The sequence below is a fragment of the Tupaia chinensis genome, unplaced genomic scaffold (assembly GCF_000334495.1).
Source record: "Tupaia chinensis unplaced genomic scaffold, TupChi_1.0 Scaffold139757_1, whole genome shotgun sequence".
In the NCBI taxonomy this organism is placed as follows: Eukaryota; Metazoa; Chordata; class Mammalia; order Scandentia; family Tupaiidae; genus Tupaia; species Tupaia belangeri.
The window spans coordinates 823,052-839,662 of NW_006199637.1; the positions used below are offsets into that span (position 1 = coordinate 823,052).

The following is a 16,611-nucleotide window of genomic DNA, read 5'->3' on the forward strand; positions in this document are numbered from 1 at the left end:
TCCCCATGAGGGATGGTCACACCACAATCCCTTCTTCATTTCTGCCCTCCCTTCAGGATTTTGGGCATGTGCACACTCACATGCTTGGCATGTTTTTTAAGCTGGCTGGGCTCAGGGCTTGAACTATGCAGTTGGTCATGTGGGATCCCGCTGCTTTAACCATTACACCACCGGCTGACCCTTAGACTTACATCATTAATTCACACAGAAAGAGACCAATAGATTTTGTCATGTTCAAGTAATCAATAAGCTATGACTCCCAAGATACTCCTTGGAGGACCCAGCTTTGAACAGGGAAGGTAGGAAAATGTACCCTGATGAAAGAGCCAGGAAGAAAAGGCCACAGGCCTTTAGCTCTCCTGTCTCTTCTTGGAATCTGTGGCTTCCTCTGAGGTCTTGGGATGGGGGGGGGTGGGAGTGGGCCAGAGATAGATACCCATTCTTTGAGGGGATTTTTGAAAGGAATAAAGTCACATGTCCAACCACCAAAGGACAACTAGCCTTCAAACCAAAACCTACAAAAGAAACAAACTGTGCAAACTTTAGCGTTACAGTGGGGACTGGGTGGGCACTCACAGGTATTTTTATTGCAATGCAGAGTCCTGTGTTGAATGAGTTTGATGGCAGTTTTAGGAGTGAGCAGAGGGGCTGGCAGGTGGTGTAGCGGTTGAGGGCACTGGACTCCCACGTAGCCGACCGCAGTTTAAGTCCTGGACCTGGCAGCTTGCTTTCTCACTTTCCCTCGCTCTCCTTCTCTCATTCTGTCCCTCTCTGGTCAAATTGAAATGAGTAAATAAATAAATAAAAAAGGAGTGAGCATTTATGTGATGTCAACAGTCAACAGGAGGAAAACTCCAGGATGAGGGAAGTAGAAGAAAGCTGAGTCTGCAATTCAGTAGGTCAAGGGTAGGGCTGCTCACACACTATTCTGAAAGGAGGAGGTTGTTAAGAGGAGGAGGTGGCGTAGCCAAGGAGAAAGTCAATATTGTGAGTCAGTCCAGGAAGATACAGGGCCTCTCAGATGGGCTGACAGGGGTAGGAATGTTTGCCTAGTGGGTGGTTGGCAGTCATACCAATGGCCTGAAACTGCAACGAAAGGAGGAGTTGGGATTCTTTAGCTGCTATGGGTGAAATGAGGGAACAGGCAGGTCCGGGTAAGGATCTGGTTACTTCCTGAGTCTAGATCAAAAGAACGTATTAAATTGGGAAGGCATCTCATTTGCTCTGTGCCAGAGGAGACCATTATCAGAGTGGCAAGTCGAGCTTATGTGAACACAACGGATCATCCGGCAGTAAGCGGCCAGCCATGAAGGACAAGGGCAAGACACAAGGCCAGGCGTCCCTGGGGCCTCTGGGCTGTATGTTCATTTCATAACATCTCCCTTCTCCCATCTGAAAGGACTGGGATAAATGGCAGCCTAGAAAATAGGGTGTGTGGATCTTTATTTTTATTCTTTTTTTTTTTTAAGAGAAATTTTTGCTGTACGTGTGCTTACTGAAGATACAGAAACAGAGAGAGTGAGAAATCACCTCCCAGCGGGGATGGCCGTGCCACAATCCCTTCTCCTTCATTCTCCTCTCAGGATTTTGGGCACTCATGCACAGGCGCCCGGTGTGAGTTTGAAGCTGCTGGGTCCGGTACTCAAACTATAGTGGGCCATGTGAGACTCTAGCATCTTTACCACTATGCTACCTGCTGGCCCTGAATCTTTAGTTTTGATGTCGAAAGAGGAGTAGTTGGGAATGTGGTGAGACTGGAGGGCTGGAAGGGCAATGGGACAAACATTTGTTGAACGCTCATTATTAGGGTAGGTGGTGTGTACGCGGGGTCTCACCTGTCAGAGGTCCATGTCAGTTCCTCTGTTTTAGAGGGGTTATTACGTATGACTAAAGGGGGTCACACAGAAAGAGCTTGAAGCTGATACTTTTCTCCAGTCTATCTGATTATAAAGTTACCTCTTCATAGTATCTAGGCATTGCTAAAAGAATCAAGTGTGTGTACTCTGTGAAGATAACCCATCAGGATAACTAAGGGGTGCCACCCTTTTAGCTTCAGGGACAATCGGGCTCTATCAGCTGGCAGGTTTGCCACGGTGAGACTTCCCGTCAATGTCCTCAGATTGCTGTCTTTTTCGCAAGCCCACCAAGCCCTCGGCCACTCACCATGTTGTTCCAGAGTGCGATGGCCATCTCCGCTTGGCCACGTTCTGAGAAGTATAAACAGTTGTCGGAGAATAAGGTGAGGTCAGGGCTCCCATTCTGTAACCAACAGCACGGGAATTACCGTCTGGGACAAGGGTGTGCTGCTGCCTGTCCTCCCTCCTCCCAGTAGGTGCTCTGGTTTCTTCTTTTATTCTTTCAACTCTGCTCCAAGTGGCTCAGACACTGATGGGAAAACTCCCAGACTTTGGAATTAAAAAAAAAAAAACAATCACATGGGGGGCCAGCATGTGGCATGGTAGTTAAGGCATTGGACTCCCACATGGCAGACTGCAGTTCAAGTCCTGGACCAGTGGCTTGAAACTCATGCTGGGCACATGTGCATGCATACCTAAAATCTTGAGGGAAAAATGGAGAAGAAGAGATTGTGGCTTGGCCACTGCCCCTAGAGAGTGATTTCTCACTTTCCCTCTCTGTCTTCCCTGGCAAGTGCATGTACTCTATGGGAGAATCTTAAAAAACAAAAAACAAAACACAATACTCCATCCTTTTTCCTTCAGCAACTTTGGCCTAAGAGTTGAAAAACAACAATAATTATTTTTCTTTTTAAAGAAATATTTCTGTTCTATCCCAATCCAGCAAACATCAGGACCAGGCCTGGGGAACTTGGTCACTGCAAATTCTTTTGTTTTCAGGTACATCTAAGTTTCAATAATACCAAAACAAACAAACAAACAAATAAAACAAAACAAACTATCTAGGGGAAGAAATACATCCATCATCTAGAATAAGGCCACTATACATGAGTCTCCCAGAAATACCCGGCTTACTTCAGTTAACGGGATGAGAGTGTTCTCGAAGAAAGGCTGCATGACCACGATGAAGTCCTCATAATTCGTGTACTGCTGTAGGTAGGACAACTCAGAGATGCGGCGCTGCCAACAGAGAGAGGCTGAGTAAGCTTCCTGGCCAGACTGGACAGATAGGGCCTAGTCCCACCGCCTTGGGTTGGTTGTGACAGATGCCAACCCACCCTGGGGAAACTGGACCTGAAAGGGCCACTAGTATGATGCATGCTCTCATTCCCTCTCAGGAATGAGTACCTGGAACTCAAAGCCCTGTGCTGAGCCTCAGTCACAGGGAAGAGTCAAACCCACTGGCCCTGGGTTGGAGAAGCCCCACCTGCATGGTACCACCCAGTTCCATTCTGAAGCCTCTAAGGCTGGGTGTGCTGCCCAGGCTGGCTGGGTCAAAGGCCTCCCTGGCTCTCAGTGCACAAGGAGCTCAATTAGAACACAGGGCTCTGGGGTATTTTTTTTTTCCTGTGAGTTGGACTCTGGTAGTGTTGCAGTCATGGTGCATTGTAGTTGTGTGTTGTTCAGAAAGTATGGAAATTTCATCGATAACCTAAGACTCTTGGGACCAGCAGTTAGCGTAATGGCTATGTCGCTGAACTCCCATGCAGTCGACCGCAGTTCGAGTCCCAGACCCAGTGGCTTAAACTCATACTGGGAGTGTGTGCATGCATGCCCAAGATCCCAAGAGGAGAATGGAGGAGAAGGGATTGCAGTGTGGCTATCCCCCCTGGGGGGTTGATTTCTCACTTTCTGTCTCTCTGTCTCTCTTTCTGGCAAGCGCATGTACCCTATAGCAAAAACCTCTCCAAAGAAAGAAAGAAAGAAAGAAAAAAGATAACCTAAGACTCTTCACCAAAGGAGCAAAGGAGGCAGTGGTGGAACGGGTTATCCGCATTTAGGTGGAGAAGGTGGAAAAGGTGGTGATGTCTGGGTTGTAGCCCATAAAAAAATGACTTTAAAACAACTTGAAGACAAATATCCTTAGAAACGGTTTGTGGCTGGAGTGGGAGCAAACAGTTGAGTCAGTGCACGAAAAGGTTCCAAAGGAAAAGACTGTGAAATCCCTGTACCTGTGGGTATTCCAATAACTGATAAAAACGAGAAAATAATAGGAGAACTTAATAAAGAGGAAGACAGAATTTTCGTAGCTGAAAGAGGTCTTGGTGGTAAATTGCTTACAAATTTTTTACCATTGAAAGTCCAGAAATGGATAATTCACCTTGATCTAAAACTTATAGCTGATAGGGACCAGCAGTTAGCGTAATGGCTATGTCGCCAGACTCCCACGTAGTTGATTACAGTTCTAGTCCTGGACCCGGTGGCTTAAACTCACGCCAGGCGCGTGTGTGTGCGTGCCCAAGATCCCAAGAGGAGAATGGAGGAGAAGGGATTGTGGCATGGCCATCCCCCCTGGGGGATGATTTCTTGCTTTTTGTCTCTCTGTCTCTGTCTGTCTGGCGAGAGCACGTGCCCTATAGCAAAAACCTTATAGCTGATATAGGCCTAGATGGATTCCCAAATGCTAGAAAATCCTCTTTGCTAAGTCAAGTTTCTCATGTAAAACCTGAAATTGCAGATTATGCATTTATGACATTAAAGCCTGAACTTGGAAAGATTATATACAATGATTTCAACCAGGTAGCAGTAGCTGATCTTCCAGGTTTAATAGAAGGAGCACATATGAACAAAGGAATGGGCCACAAATTCCTTAGGCATGTTGAAAGAACTAGACAACTCCTTTCTGTTGTTGATACTTCTGGATTTCAACTTTCTTCACAAACTCATTATAGAACTGCTTTTGAAACCACAATACTACTTACAAAAGAGTTGGAGTTCGGGGACCAGCAGGTGGCATGGTGGTTAAGGTGCTGGACACTCCCACATGGCCGACCGTGGTTCAAGTACTGGACCTGGTGGCTTGCTTTCTCTCTTTCTCTCTCTCTCTCTCTCTCTCTCTCTCTCTCTCTCTGTGTGTGTGTGTTAACAAACATTAATTTATATGTATGCTTCTATGAAGTTAATTTGTTTTTTTCTCTTTTAATTTTAAGGAGTTGGAGTTGTACAAAGAGGAACTTCAGACAAAACCTGCACTCCGGGCAGTTAACAAAGTGGACTTGCCAGATGCCCAGGATAAATTTCATCAACTGTTGAAGCAACTCCAGAATCCTAAAGATTTTCTTCATTTATTTGAACAACACATGATTCCGGAGAGGACTATAGAGTTCCAACATACCATCCCCATCTCAGCAATCACTGGAGAAGGAACTGAAGAATTAAAGAACTGGATGAACCCGCCAACCAGGAAAATGATACATATCATAAACACTTGTTTAGTTTAGAGATTTCCAATACAATATCTTACAGTAGGCCACCATCGAAGCATGCTGTTACCAGTTCCAGGATGAATATAATTTAAATCTATTAAAAATGGTACTGAGAGAATACTATTTGACCCGAAAAATACATGAAGGAAAGCCTGCCACTTACTACAACATGGACGAACCTGGAAGTCATTATGCTAGGTGAAAAAGTCAAACAGTGAAAGACAAATATTGTGTACTGTCATATGTGACCCCCAGAGGCCTTGAACTCATATAAGCACAGAGTAGGATGGTGACTGGGAGCTGGGAGCAAGGGTGGTCTGGGAGATGTTAGTCAAAGAATACAAAATTCCAGGTAATAAGAAAAAGAAGTTTTGAGATCTATTGGGTTATCAGGAAAGTCATGATGCATTCTTACATAGAAAAACAAAAAAATGTGACATGACTTTTCCAGTAACCCAATTTTATACAGGGTGGTATCTATAGTTAATAAAAATGTATTATATTTTGAAAATTGTTAAGAAGGTAGATTTTAAGTGTTCGCCCCACAAAAACTAAGTACGTGAGGTAATGCATGTGTTAAATAGCTTGATTGAATAATCCCATAATGTATACATATTTCAAAACATCATGTTGTATAAATATATGTAATTTTTATGTGTTCATAAAAATGGTATCAAAATAATGTTGATTTTTTTTTTTTTGGAGAGGTTTTTGCTATAGGGCGCGTGCACTTGCCAGACAGACAGAGAGACAGACAGAAAGTGTGAGAAATCACTCCCCAGGGGGGATGGCCACGCTGCAATCCCTTCTCCTCCATTCTCCTCTCAGAATCTTGGGCATGCACGCAGAAGCGCCCGGCGTGAGTTTTAAGCCACTGGTTCCGCGAACCGCGGTCGACTACGTGGGAGTCCAGCGACATAGCCATTATGTTAACTGCTGGTCCCAAAATAATGTTGATATTAAAAATTTTCTACACTTAAAAAAAAAAAAAGGACACAGGGCTCTGGGTCAGTTCCTGGGGTGGCAGTAACATGCCGCTCAAGAGGAGCTGGAGCCCACATGTGACGGGATTTGAATCCCTGCCAGGCATCCTGAAACAGGCTGGGCAAACGCACAAATGCCTGGGATCCGATGGGCTGGGGGACCAGAGGAAGGAGATTGCAGTGTGACCAGACCTCATGGAGGGTGCTCATCGCTCCCTCTCTGTGCATGTGCACATGTTCTATTATCACAAACTTTAAAAAAAGCAACTTAAAAAAAAATAAATATAGGACTCCAGTTCCGCTCCAGCTCAAATGAAGAGCATCTCAATACCAACCCCTGCAACACGTCCGTGAACTGTGGGACATAAGATCTAAAGTCATTAGAAGACAAAGCAAGGACAATTAAAGACTAGGCTAGATATGTTACCCTCAAGGAATTATCTAGGAAAATGAGACAAAATGGGAAAACCCGAGAACCCCATAGGGCCTTAGAGTCCATCAAGTGCAGACGGAATCTGATACACAGAGCTGTCTGAGGGTGCAGTTTGTCAGGGAGAGCCGCGGGATGAATTGCCTTTGAATGAAGATGGATGTTTGCAGAAAGGCTCGGGGGTGGAAGGACATGTCCAGAGAGGGAACCCCAGGAGGAGCGATGGACAACAGCAGGAGTGTGTTGTGGGAGCAGGCAGGTGGGAGTAGGGAGAAGGTGAGGAAAATTTGAGGTGGAAGCAGGGCAAGGCTAAGGCTTGTATTTTTGAGGAGGGGAGGGCGGAAGGAAGTAGGGAGATAGGCAGGGAGACCAGAGGTCAGTGACATCCACCTCTACCTTCCCTTGGGTAGAGGAGGCACCCAGAGCACACAGTTCTGGGTGAGGATGGGTCCCACCACATGGAGTCTGCTCTGGGAGTCAGTACTCTCCTGACATCCCCGGGGCTGGGAGGCAAGGATTCTCCCAGCTTCTACTTTGGGATTTCTTAACTCCCCCCACCCCCACCCATCCCCACGGCCAGGGTGAGGGAGGTTAAGGTGTTGAATTCACCTGGATGAATACTTCAGGGGCTGTGATCTGCCATTTAGGGAATGGCTTGAGTGATTTCCAGGGAGAGCACGGAATGCTCCCAGGGGCAGGAAGACGAAGACTGTGGGGCTCACCTGGAAGTCCCAGTTCACCTCCCTCAACTGCTGCAGCACCACCGCTGGGGAGCTTTGGGAGTCATCGAAGAGGCAATTGCAGATGCTCCTGTGAGACAAGGAACCTTGCGTTGAGGCGCCCCTGGAGTAGCCTGGCTCTTTCCTCCTGTGGGGTTGGCTCTGACTCACACAGGAAGCTGCTACCCACAGGGATCTGCAGCCTGTGCTGGCTCGCGTGGGATGGGGGTGAGAGCAACACACAAGCACTTCCACTTCCCTTGGCTGATTCCTGGACCAGGTCACAGCACCATCACTCAGGGGCATGAAGCCAGAGGTCCTTGTTTAGAGAGAAGGTGGACTCATTGGCACCTGATGCCTAGGTCCCCTTGTCAACAGGTCACTCCTTCCCAAGTCTGTGGTCCCTAGGCTTTCTCCAGAAAAGGACTGGGTAGAGAGGGGGCTGGAGTTCAGAGGAGACTGCTATGGTGGCTCTGTCTTTTGGCAGAGAGTCCTGAGACCTCTATCCCCAAGTGCTTAGCACTCTCCCTCAGGGCTCCAGTGTGAGGGATATGTTAGGAATCTAGGGAGTGCTAGCTTGAAACACCCCTGACAAGGTGGAATTGCAGCATCAGCAGATCCTGTGGAGCCATTTGGGCCCCAGCCATTGGTCAGTGTACCTGGGGTTTCTAGCAAAACTGGGAACCAGCTGGTCATCTTCACTGCCAGTCTATATAACCCCGGATCGGATTCCTCAGCTCCCTGCAGAACCACCTCCCCTACAGCAACAGTCATGCCAACTTGGGAGCCCCGTTGGCCTCAGAAGATAGCAACTTGCTGCCAGGATCCAGTTGCTCTTTAATGAATTCCAATCCCCAATAAGATTTCTGGTCATTCCCATCAGCACTTTGCCTCCTCGTCTAGCTTCCCAAGAGAACTCCTATCAAGAATGGAATGGGGCCCAGCCACTGTGGCACGTCAATAATGCAGTGCCCTGCAGGTTGGACACCCTGTGCTGACGGTGGGTTAGATCCCTGGGTCGACCTGAAAACATGAAGTGTGAGCACATGGGCACCCAGGGTCCCGAGGAGCTGGTGGGTAGGAGAAAGAGGATCACAGCATAAAGGGACCCTGTCGAGGGGTCTCACACACATGCACACACATCTGTACACACACATGCTCTATCACTTAAAAAAGGAATAGGGCCGGCCAGGTGGTTTGGTTAAGGCAGCTGCATTCCATGTGGCCCACACAGTTTGAGTCCTGGGCCCAGCAGCCTGGAAAATATGCTGGGCATGTATGCATGTATGCAGTCCCCAAAGTCCTGAGAGAAGAATGGAGGAGAAGGGATTGTGCCATGGCCATCCCTCCTGGGAGGTGATTTCTCTGGCGAGCACACACACCCTATAACAAAAACAGAAAAGAGTGCAAGCCACTATTTCCTGAGAGCCTGCCCCAGGCAGACCAAGCACCTTATATGCAACCTCACAGCTACTGGGCAATGAAAGTATTAGCATACTTGTGTTTTTGTTGTTGTTATCTTTTTTTTTTTTTGGAAAGGTTTTTGCTATAGGGCGCGTGTGCTCGCCAGAAAGACAGAGAGAGACAGAGAGATAGAAAGCGAGAAATTGCCCCCAAGGTGGGTATGGCCATGCCACAATCCCTTCTCCTCTCAGGATCTTACACGTGCCTGGGCCACCGGGTCCGGGACGCGAACCGCGGTCGACTACGTGGGAGTCCAGCGACATAGCCATTACGCTAACTGCTGGTTCCCCGTCCCTGTTGTTTTTTAAAGAGAGATTTTTGCTATAGAGTAAGTGTTCTTGCTGGAGACACAGAGAGACAGAAAGCAAGAAATCACACCACCACCACCCCCCAGGGAGGGGAATGGCCATGCCACAGTCCTTTCTCCTTCATTCTCCTCCCAGGATCTTGGGCATGCATGCACACATGCCCAGCAAGAATTTCAAGCCACCGGGTCTGGCACTCAAACGGTGGTCGGCCCTGTGGGAGTCCAGTGATGCAACAATTATGGCATCTGCTGGTCCCTTATACTTGTTTTGCAGGTGAGGAATAAGAGACCCACAGAGGCTGTGAGGTTTGCTCAGGGTCCCAGAGCTCCTAATGGCAGAGCCAGGGCTGGGGGCCAGCTGCTGCTATCCTAAAAGCCCATTGCACTATGGTGCCTCTTAATGGGGAGCAACTAGACTCAGACTCTGCAGCCACAGACTCCAAATGTCAGGGGGCCTTGGTCTGTCTGTTCTCCTTTTACACAGTAGCAAACTGGGGTTTGGACAAACGGACTTGCCCACGTAGGCATTCAGTAACACAGGAGCACTTGCAAAGGGCTCTTGAGCTCCTGGAGCATCGCTCATCTGTCTGGCTCTGCCTGCACTGGTTTCTTCCTCCGGTGGCTCTGAGCCATCAGTTTCCCCAGGTGTCCCCTCTCTGAGATTGTGACGTGTTTCCTTACTGAGCTGCCAGGATGCCACATCTCCCGTTGGGGCCCTGGTACAGGCTAGCCAGCTCCATGATGTCCACCAGGTTGACGAAGGTATTCGGAAGCTGTGGGCACAGAAGGTGGGCTTCCTTAGTCCCCAGGAAGTTTGTGGGGAAGACTCTGGCTATGACTGGAAGGAACTTGGGGGATCATTGACAATCCAGTTTCCACCTTTCCCCTGGGTTACCAGTGAGGGAACTGAGGCCCCCAAAGACTTGTGTTACCTTACCACATTTTCCTAAGTGCCCTGCTTTGAGACACAGTGCCTAGATGCAAACCCAGGCCAACTGGCTCCAGAGGCAGGTCTTGGCTACACACAACCTAAGCTCCCATCTGGCTAGAATTTGCTCGGTAGCTCCCTGCCTCATGCCATCATGTGCCACTTATGGTGGTCTCTGCATATTGGCACCTCTTTGAACACAACTTGCTGAGATGCAACCAGAGAGGGAACCCCACAGTAAGGCAGCAGCTAGGTGACAGCTGACAGGACCCCAGACTGCGCAGTCACTCTGTCCTTCCTCCTTGTGGAGGATGTCCAGGGCCTTTTTGATTTCATCAACATACTTCTTGGCTGAGAGAGGCATTTTCTATGAAGGAGAAAGGGGACTTTCTTCAGCCCGTGGTACTCTGAGAGGAAGACCAGAGCACAGGAGGGCCCTAGAGCCTGGGCCAGTACAGAGAGGGCACAGACGGGCTTGGTGGTCCTGGCCAGGCTGGGAAGCCTAGTCCTTGTTGTTGGTCAACCCTGAGTCTCTTGTAAGAACTCAGCCCTTGGGGCTGGCAGGTGGCGTGATGGTTAAAGGCATTGGCCTCCCGTATGGCCGACCGTGATTCGAGTTCCAACCTGCTGGCTTGTTCTCTGTCTCTCTCTCTAGTCAAAATTGAAAACTAATGGGACCAGCAGTTAACGTAATGGCTATGTCACTGGACTCCCATGTAGTCCACCACGGTTCGAGTCCCGGTTCGGTGGCTTAAAGTCACGCCGGGCACGTGTGTGGGCGTGCCAAAGATCCCTAGAGGAGAATGGAGGAGAAGCGATTGCGGCATGGCCATCCCCTCTGGGGGGGTGATTTCTCACTTTTTATCTCTCTGTCTCTCTCTGCCTGTCTGGCGAGTGCATGCGCCCTATAGCAAAAACCTCTCCAAAAAAAGAAAATGAAAAAAAAAATTGAAAACTAATAATGATACACAATTCTAAAAAAAAAAAAAAAAAAAAACCCAAAACTCAGTCTTCAGCACTCCCTAGGACCACAAACACCTCCCTGCCCCCTGGCTCTCTGTTCCCTCCAACAAAAGACACTCTGCCAGAGCCGAGCCCTGGCCATCACGTGACCTCAGCCCTCTCCAGCCACTCACAGCAGCCCTGACGACCACGTGCTGACTTTACTCTGAGCTTTAGCCAGTGCTGCTTCCAGTGCCTGGAGCCCTTGGCTCTCCTACATCCCCCCAAGTTCTACCCTTTGTGATTCAGCCCAAGCGTCTCCTGCCCTGACCCTTCCTCCAGGCAGGAGGCCAATGCCCCACCTCAGGTCCTGGATGATGTGTCTGGTGCACACAGTAGGTGCTCAGCAAATGCTTGCTGACTGAATCCTGTGGCTTTGCTTACAGTCTGAGAAAGACCTGGCTGTGGGCAAGGAGACTGGAACCAGAGCATGGGTGTGACCGGAAGCAGTCGTGCTGCACATGAAGAATGCCTGTCTGCAGCAGGTGGGAGCCCGGTGCCTGGTAAGTAGTGCCAGTGCCAACATTCATGCCAAAGGCAAAGAGTTCAGCCAGCTGTCATTATTCTTGAGCCAGAGCTGGGGCCAGGTGAGGGGCTGGGTCCTCAATTCCAGCACCCTTCTGGGCACAGAGAAAGCACTCCACAGATACCTGTTCACCGATGAGTTCCTATCCTGGTAAGCAGTGCCAACATTCATGCCAAAGGCAGAGTTCAGCCAGCTGTCATTATTCTTGAGCCAGAGCTGGGGCCAGGTGAGGGGCTGGGTCCTCAATTCCAGCACCCTTCTGGGCACAGAGAAAGCACTCCACAGATACCTGTTCACCGATGAGTTCCTATCCAGCTACCAAGAGGGAGGCAGGAGAGGTCTTGCCTCTCGGAGTTTCTGCTCTGCCATTTCCTTTTATTCCCCCCTTCCTAAAAGTCGGCCTGAGTTAATCCTGTTAGTGACCTCCAGGCCCTTGTCACAAAAAGCTGCTCTTAGGAGCAGCATCCTGACGGTTTGCATGAAGGACAGGTCTTCTGGGGCTGGTGGCACGTCTTTCCGAACACCTGTGTCCACAGGCAGCTCTGGGGACAGACACAGCCATATTTAAGCCCCCACGAGGCTGGGTCATGGATGCCTCTGGAGTCTGGACAGTGAGGAATAGAACCTTGGGGAAGAGGCCCACCAGAGCTGATCCTGCTGCGGGGAGGGGAGGATGATTCTTATCAAACTGTGTGAGCCCCAAGGAGTGAGAAAGGCCTGTGCCAGCCTGTGACCTCTGCATTAGAGCAGCGGCCATTTTCGAGACAAATTCAACACAGGATGTCTGCAACTTAGTACGAAGTGTATTCTAAAAGGTCTAACCTCCCAAAGTGTGCAAGTCTGGATATATTTCCCTATAGAACAGTGTTAGGAACCAGGGTTCTCAGGCCACTGGCTGCTGTTGGTTAACTCCTGATGTCCCTGGAAGCCACACAACTGGGGCTGGCTCGGTTTACAACGCTGTCTGCCTTTCCACCCAGACGTAGCAGGGCAGGGACTCCAGACAGGCATGGCGTGGGGGTCTCTAGTCACCTCTTGGGTACCAGAGAGCAGTCGTGGGTTAGAGGCCACCTCCTCAGCCAGCCCGAAGAGCAGGTCCATCTCTACTCTGGGACTGACACTGCAGCTCTCCCCGGGGTCAGACCTCATCCACCCTGTGTAAGCCAGGGTGTGTGGGGGGGTGTCCCACGACACCAAGCCAGAGGGACTCTAATGAGGGAGGAACACGGGACAGTCTGGGCCTGGTCAAAGATAATGACAGGGATCAGTGACGCCCTTCTCAAGGTCCTGGTAGGATCGGACAGGGGCCTACCGTCTCCTCGCAGTAGTGACAGAGGTCATTGCCCCCAATGAAGATTGTGACCAGCTTCCAGTCGTTCTTCAGGTCGATTTTCTGAGAGGACAGAAGACCCCAAGTCGAGCACTTGCCTGCAGGCAGATGCAGGCGGTGCTCACCCGACCAGTGCCCACCCTATCTTTCCTTTTCTTTTTAGCACGAGAGAAGATGCACAGTGGCAATGCCCCTGCCCTCAGCGTGGTGCCCAGGGTGAGGAGCTCCACGGAGAAAACTGGTATGTGTGTGTGCGTGCACGCGTGCGTGTGTGCCTGCTCACACAGGGGAAAAGCGATGTTTTTCTTTTGAGATCCTCTTAAGAAAGTTGCAGCCCACAGGGAAGGAGAGAGAGGAGGTGCTCTCACTTCCTTGAGCCCTTTAGAGGCCCAAGAGATTAACATGCTCATGCAACTCGAGAGGTGAAAGATTCAAAAGCCCCCAGCAGCCTATTGCTGTTCTGCAGGAGGAAGACCCAGCATGGCCTGGGAGGGGACTGGGAGCTGGGGAAGCCCTGGGGAGGAGCCAGCTGCCCACTGAGCCACCACCATACTAGGAGTCCTGCTGTGCACTGAAGTTCAAGGAGGAAACAAAGGGTGTTAGAGAAAAGTACAAATAAAAGTTTTAGGGGACCAGGTGAGCGGGAAGGAGGAAGGATTGGACAGGAATGAAAAGGCTATTTTTAGAAGCTAGTGTTTACATAATAGGGCTCTGGAAAGCCAGCTCTGGGATAAAGGAAGAAGCTGCCAGAGGCCAAAGCCAAGGCCACGATCTCAGCCAAGTCTCTGCTCCCCCTGTGTGCTCCTGCCTCGGGCTGGGGTCAGGGAGGGCGGGAGAAGTGGGAGACTCTGTACAAGGCCTGCCTCTCTGGGGCGCCTTCAGCCCCTCCTCAGGGCAGGAGCTGGGAAAGTGCCAGTGGCTCTTACAGGGCTGCTGGGCCCTCCCCCACTGCTGGCCGGGCACCTGTCAGGGCAGCTGGCGTTCTGTACTCACGGCGTTCTGTTTAATTCTCTTCACCAGTTCCTGGGCCTGGGTTTTCATGTCCCTAGGTTGGGGGGGAAGGAGGGGACTTCAGAGCCAGCTCAGGAGCCGGGACTCCAGCTGTGGGATTTTGGCTTGGAAAAAGAGGTGCTTCAGAAGCACCTCTATTCTTTCCGAATGTATCCAAAAGTGTTTCATCCTCAAGAAATCTCAGCCTAGTAATCATCAAAGAACTGCCAGGGACCAAGGAGCCACAGTGATCTAGACCCTGCCATCGGGCCATCTGTCTCCCACACAGGCTGGGGCCTCATTGGTCACTTGATGAGATCTGATGAACCTTCTCTTCAGGCTTTTCCCTATTTCATCTGGGTTTTTCACCGCTAACTGAGCCTGCTCATTTCTTATTCAGTTGCCTGTTTTAAAAATAACCTTTTGTGTATCTGAAAAAGTCATAGCCCTAAATTATCCCTCTGCTTTCTCCTTTGCAGGCTTAATGACTCCTTTAACCTTTACTTCTGAGCCCCACTCACTAGTCCTTTAATCCTTTTGCTTTTCTTCTCTAGTTACTTCGATTTTTACACCGTTACCATTTTTTATGTGCGTTTTCAACAAAATAGGGTGGGGAAAATAAATACGGACAGGATTAATTCTCTTTATTCCTCCCATGTCTGGCATTTGGTGTTCTGAATAAGAGAGCTGTCAGTAGAACCCTACTCAGCAATAAAAGGGCAACGCTATTGGTACAGCCAGTAACATGGATGACTCTCAAAATAATTTTGCTAGATGAAAGAAGTCAGAAAAAAAAATTTAAAAGAGTACATACTCTTTGCTTCCATTTATATAGATTCTGGAATATTCAAACTAGTGGGGGAAAGCAGGTTAGTGGTGGTCTGGGGCCTGGAGAGTAGATGGAAAGGAGTGGAAGGGAGAGATTACCAAGGGTGTGAGGAAACCGCTGTGAGTGACAGGCCTGTTTATTATCTCGATTGCGGTGCTGGCTACACAGGTACACACACATGTTAAACTTTAACTGTATACTTTTAATATGTTCATGGCTTGTCCATTATACCTCAATACGTGTGTCGTTAAAAAGGGAGGGACAGCTAGTGGTATGGTGGTTAAGACCGACGGATGCCACATGGCACACTCGTAACTCGAGTCCCAGACCTGGCAGCTTGATAAGTGTACTGGGTGCATGAGTGTGTGTGCCCAAAATCTTGAAAAGAGAATGGAGGAGAAGGGATTGCTGCATGGCCATTCCCCCCTTGAGAGTGATTAGTCTTTCTCTCTCACTCTCCCTCTCTCTAGCAAGCATACATGCCCTATAGTAAAGAATAGAAGAAGAAGAAAAGATTTGTGGTCAGCCCACAGCATAGTTGTTAAAGTGGCTGGATCCCACATGGCAGACTGCACAATCTGAATCTTGGATCTGGAGGCTTGAGAAACAAGCTGGGTGCATGTGTGTGCGTGGCTAAAATCCCACAGGGAGGGAGAAATAGAGAAGGGATTGCAACATGGTCATGGCCCATGGCAAAATGCTTTCTCGCTTTCTCTCTCACTCTTTCACCTATGAGCACATGTGCTCTCTGGAAAAAGTTAAATAAATAATAATAAAAACAAAAAGCAGATTTTACCATGAGAAGTCAGGTATGCAAGGGGGTTACAGTCAATGGGTGCTTCCATGGAAGTTACAGAAACAGTAACTGGTGCAGGAGGGCCGTGTAAAATAAACTGTCTAAAATAAACTGGGCATGTGGCCAAGCACTCACGGTACTCTCTCTGCCCTTATTTCTCATTGGGGGAATTTGCACCTGCAGGACTGTATCCTATATCCTATTTTTAAAAAAGAATTATTTAATTTTATTTATTCATTTATTTATTTAAATTTGACCAGAGAGAGACACAGAGAGAGTGAGAGAGAGGGAAAGTGAGAAAGCAAGCCACCAGGTCCGGGACTGAACTGTGGTCAGTCATGTGGGAGTGTCCAGCACCTTAACCACCACGCCACCTGCTTGTCCCACCTATGTACTATTATTATGGATTGGAATATCAGAAGGGTATATATTGGGTTGCCAGGAAAGTCATGACGCAGTTTTGCATAGAAAAACACATCATGACTTTCCCGACAACCTAATGGAAAATGTGTTCTGGTGGAAGGTGGCTGCAGAAGTACCTGTAACTTTTTAATAGGTTCACTATGTGACTAAGAGGATTTATGGGGGATAAGCTCTCGGGAGTGGTAGAGGAAGTTAGGGGTGCCTGATTCTCCCTTTTTCCTAGCATTGTCTTCTCTCCCTCAGGCCCAGATCAAATCCTGCTTCTCCAGGAACCTTCTCTTCAAGCTTATTTATTTCCATTTTCTTATTTCTGTTTTCTTTTTAACTTCTAGGACCAAGGGTTCTACTTGAAATTCTACCATTAATGTACTGTGGGAGCTTGTGCAAGTTACTGCATCTTGCTAGGACTTTTTTTCATCTTTTAAAGAAAGGAGGGGCTAGGGACCAGCAGTTAGCGTAATGGCTATGTCGCTGGACTCCCACGTAGGCGACCGCGGTTCGAGTCCTGGACCCGGTGGCTTAACCTCACGCCGGGCGTGTGTG

General features: G+C 48.9%; 1 protein-coding gene and 1 pseudogene across 1 annotated transcript in view; one reads left to right on the plus strand and one right to left on the minus strand.

Moving 5' to 3' along the window:
* The window catches only part of PLB1 (phospholipase B1), a 110,979-nt gene that overhangs the window by 9,345 nt on the left and 85,023 nt on the right, over window positions 1-16,611 (minus strand). Inside the window, exons 41-47 of the mRNA XM_014593142.1 lie at window positions 14,024-14,075; window positions 13,013-13,093; window positions 10,471-10,539; window positions 9,926-10,017; window positions 7,477-7,564; window positions 2,991-3,095; window positions 2,164-2,259 (exon numbers count right to left, since the gene is read on the minus strand). Of these exons, the coding sequence (XP_014448628.1) occupies window positions 2,164-2,259; window positions 2,991-3,095; window positions 7,477-7,564; window positions 9,926-10,017; window positions 10,471-10,539; window positions 13,013-13,093; window positions 14,024-14,075 (583 nt within the window). The remainder of the gene's footprint in view (window positions 1-2,163; window positions 2,260-2,990; window positions 3,096-7,476; window positions 7,565-9,925; window positions 10,018-10,470; window positions 10,540-13,012; window positions 13,094-14,023; window positions 14,076-16,611) is intronic.
* On the plus strand, window positions 3,514-5,433 carry LOC102497355 (GTP-binding protein 10-like; annotated as a pseudogene).